The following is a 24,875-nucleotide window of genomic DNA, read 5'->3' as shown; positions in this document are numbered from 1 at the left end:
ATAGATGCCGAAAAATATGCCGATGCATGCAAATACGTTATAACTAGGAGGTTATTTGTATGGTATTGGTTTTTGGGAGACCAAAAATGTGATTTTCAAATCATGGTGTCTTGAGGGAGATTTCAGGCTAACGAAGTAATTATTTCGAGCCCCGAATGTATATCAAAACACCCTACTCCGGTAGAATATCAAATAGTATTAAAACAACCTTCGCCAAAAGAACCTTGCCGAAATCACTATGTGTTAAAGATTGGTTTCGAAGCAATCTGAAGAAAATAATAAAATTATACCTAAAGTCTAGCTTAGCGCTTAACTTAGACAATGCCTGATGTATGGAAGCGTCACGGGTGGGTGTTTTAAACGTCAAATATCAACGAGACTTCAGATGTGCTTTACAACTTGTACCCTCTGTCACGTCATAATAATAATATGTCAATGTCACCCCTCCCGCACCGTTCCCATATCTCAAGCACTGACTTAGTTATGCGACCTTTAATGCCAAATATCTAATAACGTATTTCGTTTCAGAGGAACGAGCGGTATCGACATTGATCTGCGGAGGGTGGACATCGACCAGTGTCCGCTGAAGGTCGGCTCCACCCAGCTGAACATCTTCGCCGGCACCGACAAATGCAAGAAGAAGACCACTGAGGTAGGTCTACCTTCATTCATATCATTTCAGGCAATAGTAAGAAAACTACCAAGAATCGACCCAAAAAAACATCTCCCTATTTTCGCATCCAACTGCCATCCTTGAGATCATTGGTCCATCATGCATGTGGACGTCCATCACTATTTCAGCCAATGGTAGTCCACTGCTGTAGGTACGTGAAGCTTCCCCATGGAAAAAACACGTTTTACCCGACTGCGTCAGAAGGAGGGTTATTTATCTAGCTGCTGCTGGCTTATCTTATCTTGAGGCCGTCGGTTCATCGGGCAAAGATGGGCGTCCAACACTACGTTTACCAAGATGTGATTTCTATGAGAACCTATTAACTCAACATTATTGTTGATAAACTCAGCGCATAAAAATTATTAGAGCGGTAAAAGCCATACATTTTAATATGTTCGTTCAATAGGATTGTTTTAAACTCTAAAACAATAGTAAAAAAGAAATGTAGAGCAGTTCGAATAACTTATATCTCTTTTCAATCGGAAACGAAGTTTTCTTTTTACTTATTGCTTTATTTTCAACGCCTGGCTTCTAAAAAAGGTGGTACTGAAAAAGATGTTTAATCAAAACTGTTTCTATGTGTTGATTCGTAACGCTGCCAATAAAAGTGTATAAGGAATTTTGCAGTTTAAAAGTACCTACACACGATGGACTTGAATTTATACACACTGGTTATTATGTAGGACTTTTAATCGATGCTTTTTTACCACAAATTATACACCTACATGTGCGATCATAGGAATTTTCATAGAAATCAAAGGCTTGAATCTTTGCTTGAGACCGAATCGAATTTTGAGTGACATTTCATTATACCCTAGTGTGTCTAGCTAGTCTACGCAACAGTATTTGGAGCATTCCATCGGAAAGGTAGGTATTCTCAGTCAAAGCTCTTACAGGCGAGACAAGCTGATTTATTTACTGTAGTGGTGCGGAAGTGACAAGCAATGATGTGGACAAATGGTTTCCGTGCTTGCGGGTGCAACCGATACCTTTCGCAATATATCGCCTTCGGGCACATTTGTCAATGTATTTCCCACTTTCCCACTTGCGCAAATGTTACCTCGATATGGTAACGTTTGCGGGAATGTAACAAATAACAAACACTGTTACGTCACGGTGGGGGAACGTTTGCTTTGTCTGGTTTTTGCTGACCGAATTGCGGGTATTGAAATTTGATTACGACAATTTGTGGATCAAACGTTATTTGGTGCCGGAACTTTTTTTACTGTTTTATGAAAGGTTGGAATTCGCGTTCATCGGTTTCACTTTGTTACTGTGTTTTACTAGCTGAAGGTAAAAAATAGGGTTAGAGATTAAAAAATAAGCTGAAAGTTTCACAAGACCGGTTTAACAAAATAAAGTAGGTGACGTAAATAACTTGTTAATAATTTTCTTGTAGAGCTTGTTGTTTTTGTTAAACTACAAAATTATAATACCTAATACTCAAATAATAATAGTTACCTCAAACTAAAAACTAATAATCCTGCAAATTGAAACACAGTTGATATGAATGTTTGGGGATATTACTGACTATTCTGGGAATCAATCACTCTTATCAATGTGCCTAATCCACAAAGTGAACTACAGTTAACCAATATACTGTTGAGCTTTCTAAATGTGATTAACACCTAAAACAATTGCCGCCAAGCTATTGTCATGCTAACTGCATGACACACAATCTCTCCAATTTGCGGACCCCGGGTAATGTATCATTCATTACATTACAACTCATTAAATAATCACGTGACAAGCTGATCTTCCCAGCTTTAATCATTAATATTGTGTCATGGATGACGTATAACACGTGTTGTCATTCGTATGAAATTTGATGAATGGGATAGGTTAGAATTTTGCGGTAATACGGTAATTGTTACCGTATTGTTATGAACAGAAATGGTCTGTATTAATTTTGCTCTAGCGTTACAACTTCAAAAACATTCAAGATTATTTTCTCAGATTAAAATAATTTGAAACCATTTGCACGTACAAAATGGCGAACCTAATATCACTAAGGATGAGTTGCACCAACTTATTTTTTAACCGTAACAATAACCGGTGCTTTTTATGTGGAGTTTAACAGACTTTTGACGTTTGTCAAAGTTAAAGTAAGATGGTGCAACTCAGCCTAAGACAGGCAATGTCTTTCTATTATTTCCTTGACGCTTATGAAAACCTAAAAAGGATTTTTACTCTTAGGCCCAGAACAGACGGTGAAACGCAACTGCAACGAAACTGCAACTGCTAGTTACTTATGAGTTGCATCTAAGTTTCTGCCATAGCGTCCGTTGAGAGACCGCACATGACGCGACCAGTTTGAAACTTTCAGTTTCAGTTTCATTCATCAGAATCATCAGAAAGTTGCAGTTTCGTTGCAGTTGCGTTTCACCGTCTGTTCTGGGCCTAAAACAAAAACACTAGAACAATCGTACATTCTACATTAGACCCACCTACAGTTTTCTCATTTTCCAGTCGATTGCCAAAACAATCGGCTGCATCGGAACAATCGGGCAATAATCATGGCACTTCCAAATTCATTTCGAGCGAGCCAATTTCCATACCCCTTTGATAGTAACAGTTGAGCAAAGTCCAAAATCCTGAACGAATAAGCGAAGATCCGAAATGGTTCTAATAAAATCCGGAGAGAAAACAGCGGAATTTGTGAGCCCATAGCGTGCGCTTGGGAAAACACCCGAGTGGCGTTATGTGGGGCCTCGAGATGTGCGGGAAAGGCTTTTTCACGTGGCTTGTTTTAAGCCACGATATTCATACAAGGTGTGCCGTGAAGAGCGTGCCAAACTTAAAGAGATGATAGATTAAATAGATCACCGTAATTTCGAACTCCTCCTATGTTCTTCTGATTAATTTCGTTGCGGGTCCAATGACAGTTTAACTTTCCTCCGAGACAAACTTGACCTTCATTGGTTGGGTTTTTATGGCGTTCAAGCTGTAGATCCTGGCTACACAGGAGTTGCAGTGGTGGGAACAAGAGGTGGGAATAGACTAATAGATAGCAATCTATATTTTTTTTAAAGTATCGTCATTTTCAATACGATATTTTTCATATTTTTTTTAATCTTCAATTTTGAGCCTTTCTTTTGTTGCTGTATGTATAAATGAGCAGATATTTCTTTTATTCTTTTTCATAATCATCTAGAAAATTATTTGCACATTTATACACAGAGCAACAAGAGATAGGCTCAAAATTAGGGATTTAAAAAAAAACAAAAGTCATATCTTTGAAATGATGATACTTTTACTAAAACATTTTTTTACTTAGATGATGTTCATCTATTAGTCTATCATCTCCTTAAGTTTGGCACGCTCTTTACGGGACACCCTGTATGTATATTCGACAAAGTTCTTTGCGAATGAGAAACGCAAACGATACTCCGGTAATATTCTATATGGACCACGGAAACTCAAGCTAAGTAGCTTAGCATCATACATTACCTGTTTCGGAACAAAATTTTAAGGTTTTAAATGGAAAATTGTCAGGCATATCCCACATTAATTTTTTTTTTCATTTTCTCACGAGAAAAGATGAGGAAAGTCCTAAACACTTGTCGCCTTTATACAGATAGTTGTGTAGTATAGATACAATATGTTGTCATTCATACTAGACTGAATTTTATCGTATTTTATCAACTCTCATAACTCTTAAAATAATTTGGGCTCTTGTATTACCTCTTTGTTACTGAATTAACAAGCCAAAGATAATCTGCCCGACGCCATGCTAATAAAATAACGTAATTAACAGGGTTGCCTCAATTATGACCCCGATTGGAAATGTGGCTATTGGGGCGGAAAGCCGTGGATCGAAGCTAGTTTAGAATAAACATTCCAGAACGATCCGACTGCAAATATTGGACTTAAACCAGGGCTCGAGTGACCGATAAATACAGCATTGGCAGTTACAAGTTGTTTACACTGGTCGTTTATTCTGCTGCCTGTTTCAATTATCCGCCATTTTGATTTACAGAGAACGGCCGTATAATTTAATTTTATGTGGATATATAAAATTTGATAGGTCGTTTCGGAGTTTGGACAGCTTGATAGCTATAACATTTACTCTGGTTATCAATACAGTGGAATTGTTAACAGTTAAACAGAGGGTTCTAATAGACCTATAACTATTATTTGTTTTGGGGACAATCGTCCTAATTTTTTAATACCAGATAATAAAAATAATTTTCCTCATTGTATTTTTTTTCCAAATAAGTAAGCCCAATTTTATAGATAAAGCTTAGGTACTGAAGGTATTATTCCGAACTATGAATGTAACGACTACCTACAAGTCAGTCTGGAGACACTAATATCTGGAATGACTTTCTAATTTTAAATATACGTAGGTGACAGATATAGTATGTTTCATATCAATAAGGCCCAATTATATGTATTGCCTATTAGATACACCGCAAGCCTAGGTTAAAACGCAAAATCGTTCGTAAAATAAACAGTAAACACCCTCAGCTAGGGTAGACGGCGCGGGGTATAGACAAAATCCTATAGCATATTTATTATTATAACTCAATTGTCATCCGTAGGACTGCCTTTCTGTAGGACAAATAAATACATTTACGTTATTGAATGATAAAAGAAAAAAATGTAACCGCTTTTTGTCTAGCTCGGACTAGTGTGGAAAACCAGTCGTTTCCAAACTGCTTATTATTATGGGTATGATCCTGCTGAGGTTATATATTTCATAATAAAGACATGGAAGATTCTGATTTTGAATTTAATTCAAACAAAATGTTGTCGTGTTTCAAGCTGATTCAATATCACTGTAAGTAATACTTTTTTATCAATATTTCTTATCCCATTCAATAAAACAATAGAAAGAATCATAATAAAAAGTTCCATGATTAAATGAAGAATAAAAACGCTTACTTAAAAAAATCTTAAAGAACTCTACATCGATAGAGTTCAACCATAATCACTACACCTCGATCGGGTATACGTAGTTTTGTCAATACTATCGACACCACCAACTCTACCGTTCCCCCCATTACTAAGTCAATACCAAGGATGTTATGGATATCCGTAACCGTAAGCGAAACTATCGGATATCCGAAATAAAAAAATATCCGTAACCGTAACCGAAACCAATTCAAAATTTTCGGATAGTTTCGGACATAGGCGGAGCCTAAATCTTAATATTTTTTAATATTTGTTACTTGTCTGGCTTTTCCTGGCACCATCTGATATCCCTCCTGTTTTACCTTTATCATAGATGCCGTCATAGTACTTACATAAAGTAGCTATGTGAGTCGCGACTCGCGTAGCGTCTTGCTATTTGAATTTTACATTTTGAAAATTCTAATATCCGTGACCGAAATTATCCGAATCTTTCGGATAATCCGAAATGATTTCATATCCGTAACCGTAACCAAAACAAGTATAATATTATTTTAATACCCTTAACCGTATCCATAACCGAAACTTCACATCCATAACATTCCTAGAATACAAACATCAATAAACTGACATTATGGGTTTCCTTGTCCGTTTCGAGTGTCCTGACATAGCGTTATGGCCAGAGTTTATTGCGTTGTTGTTAATATGGTAATGTAGCACAATGTGAATAGTATTACTATAATTTAACGTTCAATCAATATGTAATTTAATGGCAAATAAGTTTATTTCTGGTAATTTGGTATTTAGTTAATTTGTGTAGGGTACGATCCCATCTACCCCGGTCATCTCCCTCGTCATCATCATCATCATTTCAGCCACAGGACGTCCACTGCTGAACATATGCCTCCCCCAATGACTTCCACATCGCACGGTTGGTAGCGGCCTGCATCCAGCGCCTTCCTACTACCTTTATCAGGTCGTCGGTCCACCTTGTACCTACACGGACGTCCCACGCTGCGTTTTCCGGTACGTAGCCTCCACTCCTTCTGGAGTGGGGCAGCAAGGTTCTCCTTGCTGCCCCATCGGCCGTCAGTTTTGCGTACTATCTCTATCTCCCACATTGTTATCAAAACAGTAGGGAAAAATTGTTGCAGGTAAGTAGGTACACTAATAAAACCAATAAAAATATCAAAAGTAATAATACAAATATTTATTCTGTGAGTGTGTCAACTGTCAGAGTTGTTTTATTTTAGAAATCTATTATATACGAGTACCTAGTAATTTCTATTGTTTTAAACTTTCATGATAACAGAATAATTTTACTGACGGAATTGCTACAATATTTTATGTATCTTGTTTACGAGCCTCCGATATTTCGGCACTGTTCCCGTCAATATTAAATATACTTTAGTACTTTGATAAAATGCTAGTAGGTATTCCGTAAGTTTCACGGCCCCACATCAAAGGCTACAAACCGATACATCCAAAGAATATCGGACGTCTTACTATGGCTCAAATTTGTCGGTTCACAGTTGCGTGATAATGCTACCTATCGTAAGAAGCATTTACTTCACTCATTTGCTGTATCTCCTAAATTAGTTTTGTCTCTGTTTTCTTAAAAACCAGATAATTATCTCTGACTCTATTTACCTATCACAACTCAGGCTGAGTTGCACCACCTAATTTTAACGATAACTTGACTTTTCTTATTTTAACTTTGACAAACTTCAAAAATCTGTCAAACTCTATACAAAAAACACCGGTTATCGTTATAGTTACGGTCAAAGTTAGGTGGTGCAACTCAGCCTAAGTGTAGTTAAGGCATGGTGGAGATTAAAACATCTGCTAAAAGTCGGACGCCCGTTTTCGGTGTATCCGCGTGTATAATCAAATCCGGTGTGGAACGAGATGCTTGTTCCGATTCCGATTTCTAGTTTGCTGTTGTCAAGGGGGGTGTTGTAAATAATTGTTGTTCACTGATCATGACGTCATACTTTACCATGTCCACTGCAAGATTTTCCGCTTTTATTTTGTGAATATTATCACAGCTGGACTCCAAACGAGACTCTCTCCTTCCGCTTTTTCATTTTTAGGGTTCCGTAGCCAAATGGCAAAAAACGGAACCCTTATAGATTCGTCATGTCTGTCTGTCTGTCCGTCCGTCCGTCCGTCTGTCCGTCCGTATGTCACAGCCATTTTTTTCCGAAACTATAAGAGATATACTGTTGAAACTTGGTAAGTAGATGTATTCTGTGAACCGCATTAAGATTTTGATGCAAAAATAAAAAAATAATAATAAATATTGGGGGCTCCCCATACTTAGAACTGAAACTCAAAAAAATTTTTTTCATCAAACACATACGTGTGGGGTATCTATGGATAGGTCTTCAAAAATGATATCGAGGTTTCTAAAATATTTTTTTTCTAAACCGAATAGTTTGCGTGACAGACGCTTCCAAAGTGGAAAAAACTTGGTCCCCCCCCCCCCCCCTCTAACTTCTAAAATAAGAAAATGAAAAATCTAAAAAAAAACATATGATGACATTACTATAAAAACTACCAACGAAAATTGTTTTGAACGAGATCTAGCAAGTAGTTTTTTTTAATACCTCGTAAATCGTAAACCGCTTATTACCGCGTAATCTTTCATACTAATAACTTAAATAAAAAATAATAATTTTAATTTCATAAATACGTACGGAACCCTCGGTGCGCGAGTCCGACTCGCACTTGGCTGGTTTTTCTACTGCCAGCTACTCGTATTTTCTTGACGTCATCAGTCCATCGAGCAGGAGGAGTTTACCTACACTATAATAATATTGTTTAAGTTAGCTGTAAGTATTGTGAATCTGTCTTTTCAATTTTAAATTATCAGTGAAAACTCAAAGGCAAAACTTATTATTTTTATGCTACTTGTATCATAATATAAGCTGTATTTTTTCCTAATAAAGATAATAAATAAATATTTGCCAAGTTGTGGTCTCTACTTATCCATTCACTCCACTTTTGACAAGTTTTCCAATGGTACACTTTTCAACATCTTTACTCAAGATAAGTAAATACAAAAGCTTATGCAAAACCACCTCACCATCAATCTTTGCCTCTCCCCTTTTCGCGGTCTACCAAATCGTCTTACTATATTTTCTAGGGACTATCTACGCGGAGGCAAGGACGTGAGAAGAATGCATATTTCCGAGGGTATTTGTATCACCACACATTCGGAGTCGTAGGTTATTGATAGCTCTCGCCGAAGAGGGTGTTATGAGGGATCTTATGCTAAAATATTTGTACAGAATCAAAATAAGGTGATGCTAGCGAGAGTCGAGTTAGTTATTTATTACTAGCTGACTCGGCGAGCTTCGTACCGCCTATGTTCATCTATACTTATAATAAATCTGTAGATAGGTCAATTCTGTACATGAAATATATTTTCAAAATAACTATCAGGGGGTGATTAGTGATCGATACTGATGCCAAAAATGCAATCAGTAAAATTTTTGTCTGTCTGTCTGTCTGTCTGTCTGTATGTTCCTTATAAAAACTACTTGACGGATTTTAACGAAACTTGGTACAATTATTCTTCGTACTCCTGGGCAGGTTATAGGATACTTAGGAATTCCCACGGGCACGGGAATTTGTGGGAAAATCCTTTTGTATGAAAAATCTAAACTGCTTAAGTTAGACGCTTGTAATTTGGCATGCAGGTACCTTAGTAAACTTAAAGCTTAGTTGCAACAGGATATTGCAAAATTCCCACGGGAACGGGAGTTAGCGGGAAAAAACATTTGTATGAAAAATCTAAACCGCTTAAGTTAGACGCTTGAAATTTGGCATGCAGTTACCTTAGTAAACTCAAAGCTTGGTTACAACAGGGTATTGCAAAATTCCCACGGGAACGGGAGTTAGCGGGAAAAACATTTGTATGAAAAAATCTAAACCGCGTAAGATAGATGAAGGGGGTAAAACGGGATCCACGCGTACGAAGTCGCGGGCGGCCGCTAGTCAAAAATAATATAGGATTATAAAGGCGAAGGATTTTTTCAAATCGGTCTAATATTTTCGGAGTCTATTCAATACAAACAAATAAACAATAAAATCTTTCCTCTATATAATATGACTAGACTTAGAACATTACTAAAAGCACTCCCGAGACACTAAATAACATCAAGACAAGACTATACAACCGTCGCATTTTTTGATACTAAAAAATATAGATACCTAGATATTAACGAAACTAAATTAGACTTAAAAAAAATTAAATTGACTAAGGCGGGAATGGAACCCACAACTGCTCTTTTAGTTAGTTTGATAGTCATCTCTAAATGCTAACACTAATGCTAATAACGAAACTTGTTACATTTTGAAAAAAGTTACATATTAAGTACTTAACGCATAAACCTGAAATCGTATATGGTTACGTCACCTTCAAGATCACAAGCAAATCTCAAGGCATACGTTAAATCCTATTAAGATAATGCCCAAGATCTGATTCTTATAAGTACCTAATAAGATTGTCGACAATAAGTTATATTTCAAGCCGAACATTACGCGTCAGCCGTGCTCAAAATATTATCTACCCCGTCAGTGACTGGGTGAGATATCGACTCTTTTTACATTAATTTGTGTAATAATTGGTTCGTCTAAATATACGCACGGTGCAGTCCCCTCCATGGAACTAGGCTTAACATGCTCCCGCATGTCTATAGTGTTTGCTCAATGTTGATTTAGTCGATTTTCTCCTGAAAGGAACATGTAAGACAACAATAAAATTTCCAATTTTACAGACCTTCTAGAGCAGATGCCGCAAAAACTATACAAGATATAGAAAAACTTGACAGTCTCACCTGTAGCAAATTGAATAAGCTTTTTTTTAGTTCATAGTAATCATGTCACTAGGATGCAAGCGAAAAGCCGAAAAGTGGTACCTTTAAACCCCCCTCTCCCCGCCGGCTCAAGAGCTTAGGGCGGGGACTTTTGCTATGTTCACCACCTAACTAGGCTAAATAAAGTCCCGAGGTCAGAAATTGTGTTCCACGGATTTCTCTCTACACCGTCGTTAAGGCATTCATTGACTGGACTATAAGTATATTACTAGAACTTGTTTCCACGGAGACATCCCGTTTTTTGCAGGAACTGTTTTTAGCAGGATCCCGGCTAGTAGTTGCAGTGTCCCGCAAAAAACCGATCCATTCGAATTTGTGATTCGAATTTCAAACACATAAATTAATATGTGTTCACTTGACAGTTCAGTTTTGCGGGATCCAGTCTGATATGCAGGATTGCCGTGAGTACGATCCATTATTGTACAACATCGGTAAATAGATTTTGATATATTTTTTTCTATTGTGTCCATTTTCTATTGAAGAAAAGAGAAAATTACTTTCATTGGGCTCAAACACCACGTTCCATTTGATTCAGTTAACAAAATTAAATCAAAAATATCTTTATTTGTTTTGTCTTATTAAATTATTTCTTACAAATCGTCAATGCTGTAAGGATCTGATTTATAGGACACTAGCTTTCTGCCCGCGGCTTCGCCCGCGTGGAATTTTGTCTGTCACAGAAAAACTTTATCGCGCGCGTCCCTGTTTCAAAAACCGGGATAAAAACTATCCTATGTCCATTCCCGGGACTCAAACTATGTCCCTGCCAAATTTCATCGAAATCGATTGCGAGGTTTAAGCGGGAAAGCGTAACAGACAGACAGACAGACAGAGTTACTTTCGCATTTATAATATTAGTTGGGATGTCTCATTAGTTTTTGCACTGCCAGCTTCGAGACAAACACTTGGCAAGTGCTGAGAAGTAAGTAAGTGAGAAGAGAGTAAGCTCTTTATTGGTACACATATATCGGTAACTAGTAATTAAACCAAAGCGTTTATAGACTATGCCTTTCGGCAACCAAAACGGCTCAATAACAAGCATTTCGTGGCTCTTTGCCGCAAATATCCTGTAATTTTACGATAACGGTTGCATAGTAAATGTACGAGCGGTAATACTATTTGGGAGAAACACGATTTCTAACGGCTAAGTACCTATTTAGCTAAATGCAGTAGAATCCTGTTTAGAATGTTTGAGTTAATTTTATTAGCTCATAGTACTAATTACAATTTAACTGATTTTATTCAGGATTTGGCACACAGCCGCTAACGCCATTGTCTCTCATTTCGGATTGAATTTTGATCAGTCTACCGTAATATTATAAGCTAAAGCTGGGTTGCACCATCTTACTTTAACTTTGAAAAACGTTAAAAAACTGTCAAAGTCCATACAAAAAAACACCGGTTATCGTTAGCCTAGGCGCCAACCACCGACTTTTAGTCGGCCGATAGTTGGGCCCGATTTTAATTTTTATGAAAATCAAATCGGTGTAGTGTGCGCACTTCCATACATGCCCATACTGATTAACTGCCCGACTAAACTATCGGCCGACAAAAAGTTGGTTGTCTGGCTTAAGGTTACGGTAAAAGTTAAGTAGGTGGTGCAACTCAGCCTTAGACTGCTATTATCACCTCTGCATCTTAACTTAAAAAGGTACTTGAGGCCCAGATGATCCTACACACGTTTTGCTACGTTAGAGTAGGCGCACACCGTTGATTTTTCGTCGGCCGATAGTTTAGTCGGGCAGTTGATCAGTATGGGCATGTATGGGAGTGCGCACACTACGCCGATTCGATTTGGCCGATTCTTCATACAAATTAAAATCGGGCACAACTATCGGCCAACTAAAAATCAACGGTGTGCGCCTACTCTTAATGTACACGCTGTGCTAAAATGAATCGTTTCAATATTCTTTGTGTGGAATTTCCGTGCTTCGTCGTAGCTGACAAAAGTATTTTTCTATTTCTAAGGTTTCCCTTCATCCATTGTAACGTATTTAAATGCCGCATGTAAACTTACAGAAAGAAAAGTTTTCTTTACACAAATCAGTTATGTAAAAGTATAAACTTCGAAACATGAAACGAACAGAGTTTGTATAATACATAGAAAGGGTTATTATGCAATCTTATATGCTATTGAATTGAATGTATTATACCACAGAAGGCTCTTTTATATTTTTTTCGCAAACGAGTATGGTCACTGAAACTTTTTATTTTGTGCCAGCAAGGAGGCGCAATCGCTATGGCCTTTTATTTATTCCTACCATAAAGTTTGGAAGCTGTGCCAAGGGCGAACTATTTACTACTGTTTATGTTGAGAAATAAAGTTATACGGTTTATGTACGAGTTAAGAAGAATTGGTAGTTTGCTTGAATGTATTGGTTTGGGGTAAATGCTCGTCGTCAAATGCGAGCTATAAAGTTGTTCTGGTTTCAATGTAGCGAATGGTTTTCTATAAAAAAAGCTTTGTTCTGTTTGGTAAAACAATAATTTTGTAAATATTTTTGCAAATGTACTTTCAACAAGGGCTCTATTTTGCTATCCAGTTGAACAAACCAATAAAAAAAATAAAAACAGCGTCATCACCTATTCTGATCATAATGGTTTGTAAATGACGTGTTTTACATAGAGACATTACATAAACAGTAGTAGCTTTTCTGGCAGCCCTGCGGTGTGCCTGCGGTTACTTTTTATTTTATTTTTTTCGTTCACTTAAGTTAATTAATCTAAATATATTAACTCAAAGGACTGACATAATGATCAATCAACGCACAGCCCTAACCACTGGACAGATCGTGCTGAAATGGCAATGCCAGATTTTGTATGGAAGGTGGCGTCTTTTTTTTTCGCGCGACCATCGACCAAACTTTGTTTTTTGATTATAAAATAGTGTAATAAACCAAACTTACTATGACATGTATACCTCTAAACTCAGTCTGAACTGAGTTACGAGCGTTAGAAGTTTGATGATTTACATACTAGATTTGCTTTTTGCGCGCAAGTTTTGTAAGAAATTGCAACAAAATATTGCGCTATTTTTTTATTGCGCTGATTCTGCTCCACACTGATGTCTGGAGCCTTTAATGGTTGGTATTGTTTGTTTACACATACAATGTCACTATTTTGTTGCAATATCTTACAAAACTTGCGCGCAAAAAGCAAATCTAGTATATGTAAACCATCAAACTTCTAACGCTCTTAACTCAGTTCAGACTGAGTTTAGAGATATACATGTCATAGTAAGTTTGGTTTATTACACTATTTTGTAATCAAAAAACAAGGTTTGGTCGATGGCCGCGCGAAAAAAAAAAGACGCCAATTTCCGGCAGTCTTTTGGCATGCAGGTAGATGTTATGACGTAGGCATCCGTTAAGAAAGGATTTTACGAAACTCCACCCCAAAGAGGGTAAAACGGGATCCATGCATACGAAGTCGCGGGCGGCCACTAGTGTTACACATTATTGTAGTTTAATCCAAAATAAAATAAATATTCTCATCCTATTTGGTAGACAACGGACTGTAGCAAAACATCATCACCAGATGGCGCTATCTTGGCTCGTTCTACCTTTTTTTCCGCAAGGAGGCAGACGCCAAGGAGGCCAAGTCATAAGTCATGTCACCGAGTTTTTCATGCTAAGGGATTCAATTGACATTATTATGATAAAGACAAAAAATACAGAAGAAAAATAGTTCGCGCCAATTTGGCGCCGGGATGGTGGCAAAAACATATCCTGAATGCCCCCATTGTGCAGCAGTGTGACTGATCGCTAGTAATTATGCCGGTCACGCCTTTGATTCCGGGTACCTAGCTCATTAATGATTATGAATTAGCTTAGAAGCAACGTTATTAAGTAGAAAAATAGCTTTTTTTGTCAATGACCCGGATTTTTAGGAGGCAAGAGTGAAGACTTATGATATCTAGACAAGTTTTAGTACCATCCTTAGTATCTTCGCAAACGCAAAATGCAAGATAGAGCAATGACATTCAAAAATAGTATTACTTATTTGTGGTTAATGCCCGTATTCACAAACAATGTTTGCTTAAGTGAAGTAGCAAATCGAATGCACAGCGTTGAATAGAGCTCTGTGATTGGTTCATGTATCAACCTGTGCGTCCACACGCACTGTGAGACCTCATAGTAATGTTTGTGAATACGGGCGTAAAAGTAGGTCTTAAGCACTTACTAAAGACCTATATAGCTTTTTGTCAAAACAATTGACAACCGATAAGTATTGCTCAATTCATTTATCAGACCACCTGCCTGCTATAAACAGCTTTGTCTCACTGTCAATAATATTAATTATCTTCTATTTAAGCACGAGTAATTTATAATAACAATGAACGTTTAGAATAATCTTGATTGTGAATCTAGTCGTCATTGTGCCGCTATCGGTCGCCTGTTAACGGGCCGGTCCGATTGTTGGATAAACATGGAATTGAAGTAAATAATTGAATGATAAATTGATGGTGGTTAAGAGGAGATAGTAGATATTAATTCGTTTAATTATATGGGTATTTCTTCGGAGGCAAAATTTTCGATGTCTTTGGGTATAGTTCTGTAACCAACTAACAAAATGGCATGCAATATTTTTTTCGTATAGCTTAACTATAGCCCTATCTGGCGCAAATTACATTTTTGACATAATTGCTGTCTTTATACAAAATAAAAATATTTGAAGTGTGATTCTCTGATTCATATGGTGTGTCCGTTAGCCGTTTTCCGGAACAAAATGGTTGATGTAGCATTTTCCTTTTGATATATCAATATAATTTAAAATTATTTCGAAAGCCAATGAGTTGTCCTTCTCCAAAAAAAATGCGTCATAATTTTAATTAAGTTAGTTTGTTTGCAAAAAAATAAATAAGCAGTGTCCGGCATAAAATACTGATTCATATGGCGTGAGCTGTTCTTGACCATAACTGGTCAGGTTTTAATCATGAGAGTCTGGTTTCTGGCGTGGAGGCAAGCCCATCTTGCAACGGATGAGCTAGAAGGCAGACGTGGAGCTAGTTGGCTTAGAACCCGGTGTAACGAAGGCAAATACTTGATTCATCTGTGCTTGGTTCAGGTGGCATGCTGATTACAATGCCTACTTTATAAAATTATATTATTGCATTAAAAATCTAATCTGTCTTTCTTGTGATGCTTTTGGGTTATAGATTTATGTAGAAAAATGACAACACTGTAGTCTGTATGTATGACGAGTTTTGATCGATTTTAGGCAAAAAACTGATTCATCTGTGCGTGATTCATATGGTCAGGGCCCAATATGAATCATAAAATAAATTAGTTTTTGATCTATCAAGCACCAAAAAAGTGTTTATTAGCTAAAAATGATATCCCAGACTGCATCTCACTTAAGACCAGGTGCGATTGCGGTCTTGTTATGAATAAAAAAAATCATCATCATTTTTATACTATGAATAATGTATGTGTTTAAACAGTAAATAAGTAGTATATCCGTTAAGCTAGCAACCATAACACTAGCATATTTGTTGCTTATTTTGTGGCTAAATGGCGCTGTATGAAATTGCCCAACGATTATTTATTTTTATTATAATTTCAGCTACACTTATGGCGTCCATAGCACATAATAAATAATATACTGCTGAGCATAGGCCTCCAATGATTTCGAGATTAACTGATTGCCATTGCCACAACCTCTATAAGCTCATCTCACCTTCTTCACCTTGTGGGTGGACATCTTAACAACGATGGCTTGGATAAGTGATACAGCTGAGTAGAGTCATCTAAAATACCTTAGTGCCATAAGATGAAAGTCTACATCCAGTGTGTGTTATTAGTGATGACATATTGTACTGAAAAGCGGCCTCTCACTACTATGCAGTGGACTATGCTTGGTTTTTTTTTTATGCAATCGAATCCGAAATGAGGAGATCCATAAACTATCTAAAGTCGCATGGTGGCATAGTCCGATGTTTTAGCAAGCTGAAGTGTTAATGGGCAGGACACAGTATGCAGAACTGATGGCCGATGGGAAAGCAAGTTTCTGGAGTAGAAGCCACGTGCCGGAAAGCTCAGTGCAGAACCTTCATTCACAGGAAGGCGCTGGATGCAGGCCGCTACCAACCGGTCATTATGGAAATTATTGCGGGAGGCTTATGTTCAGTAGTGGATCCTATGGTTGAAATGATTATGATGATGACAAAATATTATGGATGTATACTAAAGTTTCAAAAAATGTTTTTCATGAATTTTGTGGAATTCGTTGCATTTTTTTCTCGTAATATTTTGATAACTGATATTTTTTTCATAACAACAGATCATTGTTTTTGTTATAATATGATTATTTTCTTAATATAGAGCCAATTGTACATAAAGATTTAAATTTTATTTCTATTTTTGATTAATATGTAACAAATTCTGATTCATATGGGCACAAAATATTTGAACGTCGATATCTTGAAAACTACTTTACCAAAACGAGTCCCTCATCCAAATATATGTTATTGGGTGTACCTATTTTCATACGAGTCTATGTTACAGACCCAAAATTGAATTTGAAATTTGTCCATATGAATCAGCCGAAGAATGCAATTTCGAAGAAGTGCCCATATCTGTAGAAATCAGTCCCTATCGCCCACGCAGGCTGCACGCGTTGGTTTGGCCGAACCTTTACTGTGATTTGATTGATATTGAGCGAAAAAATAGGTTAAAATCCATGCTTTTGAGGAAGAGACGTGTGTTAAATGGCTTAACATAAGCTACAAAAACATTTGAATTTTTCCTTATATTAAAGCTTCCAAAAAATTCAACGTATTTTAAGTAATATAAAAGAGAAGTTTTTTTTTTTTCAAAATACAATCTAATCACCGAACCTAAATTGTTTTTGAGTAGGTTATACTCAATAAACAATTTTGACTAGGTACGTTATTAGTTTCCGTGATTCCGTGATTTTAACCTCTTACCTACGGGAGGCACCTATAGTTGCCAAGTCAAAAGTCAGTTCTCAATACGGGTGGCATCTATTGTTATTTTGGCAAAGCCAATACTAAATCACGGTTAACGACAAAAAAACAATAAAATTGCAAATTAAGTGTAAAATGCGCTTGTAATTATGAAACTACATTAGTTGCAAAATATAATATTCCAAATTTAAATACCGTAAGTCTCATACTTTTAAAAATATCTTGATGTGAAGTGTAGCAAACAATTTTTTAGGTTAAAATACCCCGTATTGAGAGGCGACTTTGGTTTCCAAAGGCCCCGTAGGTAAAGGGTTAATCAGACATAGTAGGTACATACATTTTCGCCACCCTCCATATTTGATTACATTGTTTAGTAGGCATTAGCCAGGCTTCAAGTTGACCAATTTAATATTTAGGTAAACCTCAAGAGTGAATAAGAACTTACAGATATGAACCATTCCAGACTGCATCTCACTTAACATCAGATGCGATTGCGGTCGAATACCTGCCTTCTGTGCAAAAAAAGGCAAACTAAGTATGTCGCTGGTATGTATAAGAAAATGTGGACAAAAAACCACCTTAAGAATAACAATTCATCTTCCCCAATCTCCCATAAGCTTCCACGTACCAAGCTTCTGTAATACCTTACATAATCCGTTTCACGAGGGAAAATCCCGAAAATGTACAAAGAAACCAGTATAAACTGGTATTATCCGGTTATAAACTATTTATTGAGCTCTAAAACTGTGGAAGAACTAAAGACATTAAAAACAGTGTTGAGGGGATATCGATTGTCGATAGTATTCTACATCGTTTGCAGATTGTACTGTAGTCATTTCTGGGGTTCCGTAGACCTGACAAGGAACCCTTACAGTTTCGATATGTCTGTCTGTCTGTCCGAGGTTTTGGTTGTTGTAAATGTTAAATTAGAGTAAATATTTGGACAGGCAGTAAAGAGTAAATAATGAGTTGATTTGAATAAGTCAATCCGGTTATGGATGGTGGGAAAATTGTTCCACTTAACTTGACTCAGGTTTGCTATCCTGGTCCCTTATACATCCCTTATTCACAAACGATGCTTGCTTAAGTGAAGCAGCAAATCTAACACAGCGTTGAATAAAGCTCTGTGATTAGTTTGTGTGTCACCCTGTGCGTCCACGCACACTATGAGACCTCATAATACGGTAGTTTGTGAATACGAGCGTTAGAAAAAGTTAGAGAGTATAAAAGTAATTAAGTAAGTTCTACGCGATACCTAATGCAAGTCTGATACGAGTGTTGTAACAACCTGAAAGCTTTGTATACGATAGAAGAAGAAGACTGATAGACTCATTTTATAAATAGCATCTTTTGACCAGTTAGCTCCATCTTAGTTGCCAATCTAACTCAAGTTCTCTGTTTCACCCAAGGCCAGCTGGTAGAGAATGCCACATTAAGTTCACCATTTGTACCGCTTTTTTGTGTATGCAATAAAGTTTTTAAATAAAAATAAATGAATAAATCTTTTATTGTAAACTAATTTTGCATAAAGTGTGGCAAACTTGTACCAATAATCTCTCAACATCCACTTCGCAAAACATCAGCTTTTTATAAAGAACAGGTTAAATAAGAACTGATAAGAATCAACAAATCTTAGTCGAAATGTTTAATCTCTGGATCACTTGATACAATTTATTGGGCAGAAAGAAACGGTATATTATTAATACGCGGCCGATAAGTGGGCATTTCAAATTTTATCGTTCATTTCACGGGTTCCCTAGCACGGTATAAATTACATTGACGGATCGGAATCATGCGGAAACCAATAATGTTGATTATAATAATGATTGATGTTACAATCTTTGGCTTTGCCCTTATATTTTACAAACAATTTCATGGGCCCTTTATTTAGTTACCTAACCTACCTACTTAAATATAAATCTACGCATATTATAATTATTATCTTATGCGTAGATTTACATTGGTTTTTGAATATTACGGGTTTGATCGTTTTTTGCTTAGTTTCATAAAGCTATTTCCTAGTGATACTTACGAGTATTTAATGTTTAACCTTAAAATAAAACCCAGATGTAGGTATGCATAGTCTTTTACAAACGCTTTGTCAAAAATGAGGCAAAAATATTGTAATTACTATCAAGACGTTGTTGAAAATGTTTAAATTATGACATTTTTTTTCGAAAATATGAGATTTTTATCCACATTTATTAATAAAATGTTATTATTTGTTACTTAAAAAATATTTAAAAAGACATAATTAAAACAATTAAGTTTCAAGTGGACAGGATGGTCCACTAAAAGTTGCCTCACTTTTTGTACGCTTACTATCTACTTATCTAGGCTTTATTAATCTATGTATTTAACTCTCACTACCGTAAAAACAAACATCTGAGAAATAAATGCTAAAATCAAAATTTCGTTAAAGGAACCCCTATATTTCATTAGAGTAAACAAACTCCGCTGCTACATTTTTCCTCCCAGCGGTTATTATCTCAGATTCGACTCCCGCTGACAGCTGCTGATAAGCAACCGTTAATTGACAGCGGCGCAGGATTAATGACTGCCAACAAAAACAAAAGATTACTGATAAGGCCGAGTCCCGTCTGAAAAGATGATGCGAAAGAAAATTTATGAGGATTTTAATGTCTTCAAAATTTTCCTAGCAAATTATTTTTCCTCCTAATAATGAACCAATGAACGCTTCCGTAAGCATTATTTTTCTATTTAGGTATAAACAAAGTCACATCTCATACAGAATTGACGTTCCAAAAAATCACGTTACATTAGGCTTAATACAATAACTGGCTGTATGACATGTGTAATCATGCCTTTGCCTTTTAGACGCAGAAAAGAAAAAAACTACTTTCTTTTTTAGTAGTTTTGACGTTCCAAATTCAAATCACTAATGCTCCTCGGGTTCTAATAGAAATCAATACATTTTTCTTGGCGGGAAAATGGCGTCACGTTTGGTAGTTTCGTTTTTTATTTTATTTTCTATTACTGTTTAGCCGATTAAAATGTGAATTGTTGATAATGAAATTAAATTCGTCGTATAACGGTTATATACATAGATGTAGAATAATGATTTTCAAAATACCGGATTTGAGTCGAAGTGCAGCAACAAAATTTTTTTGTGAAGTGCAAATCAGAATATTTAAACCCATCAAACCTTTCGGTCGCATGAGACCGCGGTAACAATAAAGCCTAGCAGACCACCGACTTTTAGAGTAGGCGCACACCGTTGATTTTTCGTCGGCCGATAGTTTAGTCGGGCAGTTGATCAGTATGGGCATGTATGGGAGTGCGCACACTACGCCGATTCGATTTGGCCGATTCTTCATACAATTTAAAATCGGGCACACCTATCGGCCAACTAAAAATCAACGGTGTGCGCCTACTCTTAGTTGGCCGATAGTGAAGTCGGGCTGTTAATCAGTATGAAGATTTATGAAAGTGCGCACATTACACCGATTTGGTATCGGCCGATTCTTCATACAAATTGGCAAACTAAGAGTAGGCGCACACCGTTGATTTTTAGTTGGCCGATAGTTGGGCCCGATTTTAAATTGTATGAAGAATCGGCAAAATCGAATCGGCGTAGTGTGCGCACTCCCATACATGCCCATACTGATCAACTGCCCGACTCGCCGAAAACTGGCCGACGAAAAATCAACGGTGTGCGCCTACTCTAAAAGTTGGTAGTCTGCGCCCAGGCTTAATGTCAGATATTGATTTCTATTGTGTCTCGAGGTACTTGAAGGGTATCGTTCTTGGTCTCACGTTGTATTTGTTTCAGTGTGTCCCCGTGCCGGGCCTGGGGTTCCGTCGGGGTTCCTACCGGTGCCTGTGCAAGAGGGGTTTCTACTTCCCCAACACGACGGCTGACAACAGATATTACAACGGCAGCGACATTGAGGAAGAGTATGAGAAACATTTATTGGTAAGTTTCTTAATAATTACAGTCGATTATTTAGGAAAGTAATTAATATAACTTCATTTAGTAAAACTCTTTGCAGCTAGTGCTGTTTTTGTACATTTAGATTGAGTTGCACCACCATATTTTAACCGTGACTATACCCATAACCGGTGTTTTTTGTATGGAGTTTGACAGACTTTTGTTAAAGTTAAAGTTAGATGGTATATCCCAGCCAATCAACGAATTTTAAAGTGACGAAGACAATGCATTGAAAAACAGTATCAATCTAAGGCTGGGTTGCACCATCTTACTTTAACCTTGACAAACGTCAAAAATCTGTCAAACTCCATACAAAAAACACCGGTTATCGTTAAAGTTACGACCAAAGTTAGGTGGTGCAACTCAGCCTTAGAAAAATAATGCTGTCCCAAACGTATGCACTTAGGATAAACAAGTGAAGTGTAGGAAATCTTGTTTATTTAAAATTCGATTGTTCTTTGTTTACTATCCCAAATTTTCATTAATACGAAATAATATTGTATTTTTTAACTTTATTTAAACCCGTTCTCTGGATCTCATAGTTACTTACATGCTTCGCATAATTACAATTTTATTATTGGTCAGAATGTAGACATCTTTATATTATAAATTAGCTCCATAAAGTTTATAAAAAGTTAAAAAAGTGTTTGCATCACTCTGTGTTTGTTAAATTATCGACAAGTTTTTATATCTTGATCTTTATTCCAGCACCAACGTAGTCTCTACTCGGTTACCGACGCCTTCGAGTGCCTACCATGCGCGGAAGGCTGCGAAGCGTGCTTGGACGGCTCTCCTTGCGTAGCCGCGCTCAACTGGGTGGTCCGGTCGACCATATTCGCCCTGGCCTGCCTGGTCATATCGTGCCTGCCTTTTATTGTCTACTTCACTATCAAGTATGGACATGTGCGGGTAAGTTGACATTGTAATGTAAGCCTTACCTAAAGGAATTAAGATCTAAGACACATTATGCGAGGTGTGCGTGGACGGCTCTCGCTGCGTAGCCGCGCTCAACTGGGTGGTCCGGTCGACCATATTCGCACTGGCCTGCCTGGTCATATCGTGCCTGCCTTTTATTGTCTACTTCACCATCAAGTACGGACATGTGCGGGTAAGTTGACATTGTAATGTAAGCCTTACCTAAAGGAATTAAGATCTAAGACACATTATGCGAGGTGTGCGTGGACGGCTCTCGCTGCGTTGCCGCGCTCAACTGGGTGGTCCGGTCGACCATATTCGCCCTGGCCTGCCTGGTCATATCGTGCCTGCCTTTTATTGTCTACTTCACCATCAAGTACGGACATGTGCGGGTAAGTAGACATTGTAATGTAAGCCTTACCTAAAGGAATTAAGATCTAAGACACATATGCGAGGTGTGCGTGGACGGCTCTCCCTGCGTAGCCGCGCTCAACTGGGTGCGGTCGACCATATTCGCGCTGGCTTGCCTGGTCATATCGTGCCTGCCTTTTATTGTCTACTTCACCATCAAGTACGGACATGTGCGGGTAAGTTGACATTGTAATGTAAGCCTAACCTAAAGGACTTAAGATCTAAGACACAAGCTAGGATGTGAAGTGTGCGTGGACGGCTCTCCCTGCGTAGCCGCGCTTAACTGGGTGGTCCGATCAACCATATTCGCGCTGGCCTGCCTGGTCATATCGTGCCTGCCTTTTATTGTCTACTTCACCATCAAGTACGGACATGTGCCGGTAAGTTGACATTGTAATGTAAGCCTTACCTGAAGGCCTTAAGATCTAAGACACAAGCAAGGATGCGAGGTGTGCGTGGATGGCTCTAACTGCGTAGCCGCGCTTAACTGGGTGGTCCGGTCGACCATATTCGCGCTGGCCTGCCTGGTCATATCGTGCCTGCCTTTTATTGTCTACTTCACCATCAAGTATGGGCATGTATGGTAAGTTGACAAAGAAATTATGGTTGAAATGCCTTAGGGGTTAGAACAAATTAAAGCACAATACGATGCCGCAGTGTGTCACGATGCACGTCATCTTTTTTAAGGCATTTATAATTACGTATTGAGGAAACCGTGAAATGTGGTCCGTTTTTTGAAAATTAGCTGTGGCAAGATTAAATATTATACTTTTGATTCGCCGAAAAAGTCGCTTTTTCACTAACAATCCAAAATTTAATTTAGTGCCTTGCGGCTAAAATTTAATTAGCAGCTTAAATTTTATTTGCTGCTTAGAGCTTCGCGAAATTCAGACTTAAAAATGTATTACGTTACAAGTATTTGTTCATCTTTTTGGCAACTCATTAGGGGCTATTTTTCGTTGCGAGGCATTCCAAAAACTAATTTGCTTCAATTCATTTGAAAGACTCCGAGCTCTTTGCGGTTCTCGCCGCCTGTCTGCGGCGTGCGCTCAAAAAGAAATTAGTTCCACATCATTGTGTGCCCTTGCTCGAGAATGTTCGTGCCAAAATACTTTTGATTTAGTTTCTTTTCAGCAGCTATGTTCTGACAGCTTAAACGCTGAAAATTAACTAGCTGGTTAATTCAAAGTTCCATTAACGTTGTTTTTCTATTTTTAAGATAGTGCAACCTTGAATAACAAGAAAGTAATAAACGTTTCATTAATCAATGTTCATTTAGTTTATTTTTCTTCCTTTCATATTTAGCTCAGTCTACTTAAAGACTATTTAATTTTATTTCTTATAACTCTCACTTTCATTTTAGTACATGAAATTCGAAAAGGTGATCTACCCCTGATCGTGTGGGTTTTAACAAAGAACTTGTTTCTTTTGTTTGAACTAACTAGTCACCATAGATATCTGGCAAATTGTATACATTTATAGTGTGTTAAATCTTGGACTGTAATGTTCTAACTAAACAAATACACTCTGTTAATGTGGTTTTACACGATGTTTTTCCAATAAAATACGAATCCATCGTATGACCTTTCTATTTGACTCTCTTACGATTGGATCTCAGAAACATAAACTCAATAATAAGCAGCTGTGATATAATAAATAAACCTTACATAGGTTTTACGCAGAACTGACGGCCGATGGGGCAGTAAGGTTCTGGAGTGGAGGCCGCGTACCGGAAAACGCAGCGTGGGACGTCCACCCACAAGGTGGACCGACGACATCATAAAAGTAGCAGAAAAGCGCTGGACGCAGGCCGCTACCAACCGAGCGACATGGAAAGCATTGGGGGAGGCCTATGTTCAACAGACGACATAGGTTTGACAGCAGCAGTTGTAACAAAGGCTATCTTCCAGGTGGTTCGAGCAGCCAGCCCTGCATTGCTCAGGGTTATAGTACTGGGAGCCTTGCTGATCTACTGCACAACCCTCGTGATGTACGGACGACCGACGGTCCTGACCTGCACCGCCAGGGTCTGGTTGAGGGAGGTTGGGTTCTGCCTGACGTATGGTGCTTTGATGCTAAAGACTTGGAGGTAAGGCAGACGTTTGCTTAAAGTATTTTTGGTTTATTCCCAATTATTATTACTACTGTAACTCCTGTGAAGATGTGGTAATTATTGTCGCCAAAATTGATATTTTCATAGTCAAAGAAGTCGAACCTTAACTTCAAAATCCTGCTATGTTCTTCTGATTAATTTTGTTA

The 24,875-nt window shown here is 37.6% G+C and overlaps 1 protein-coding gene across 1 annotated transcript in view; it reads left to right on the top strand.

Annotated features, from left to right (window-relative positions):
- The window catches only part of LOC135074559 (probable G-protein coupled receptor CG31760), a 77,275-nt gene that overhangs the window by 19,694 nt on the left and 32,706 nt on the right, over positions 1-24,875 (top strand). Inside the window, exons 2-5 of the mRNA XM_063968890.1 lie at positions 529-652; positions 21,132-21,275; positions 21,999-22,199; positions 24,527-24,705. Coding sequence (XP_063824960.1) covers positions 529-652; positions 21,132-21,275; positions 21,999-22,199; positions 24,527-24,705 — 648 coding nt within the window. The remainder of the gene's footprint in view (positions 1-528; positions 653-21,131; positions 21,276-21,998; positions 22,200-24,526; positions 24,706-24,875) is intronic.

This window comes from Ostrinia nubilalis, chromosome 1 (genome assembly GCF_963855985.1).
Source record: "Ostrinia nubilalis chromosome 1, ilOstNubi1.1, whole genome shotgun sequence".
Lineage (NCBI taxonomy): Eukaryota > Metazoa > Arthropoda > Insecta > Lepidoptera > Crambidae > Ostrinia > Ostrinia nubilalis.
This window is presented reverse-complemented; position numbering and strand designations above follow the sequence as displayed.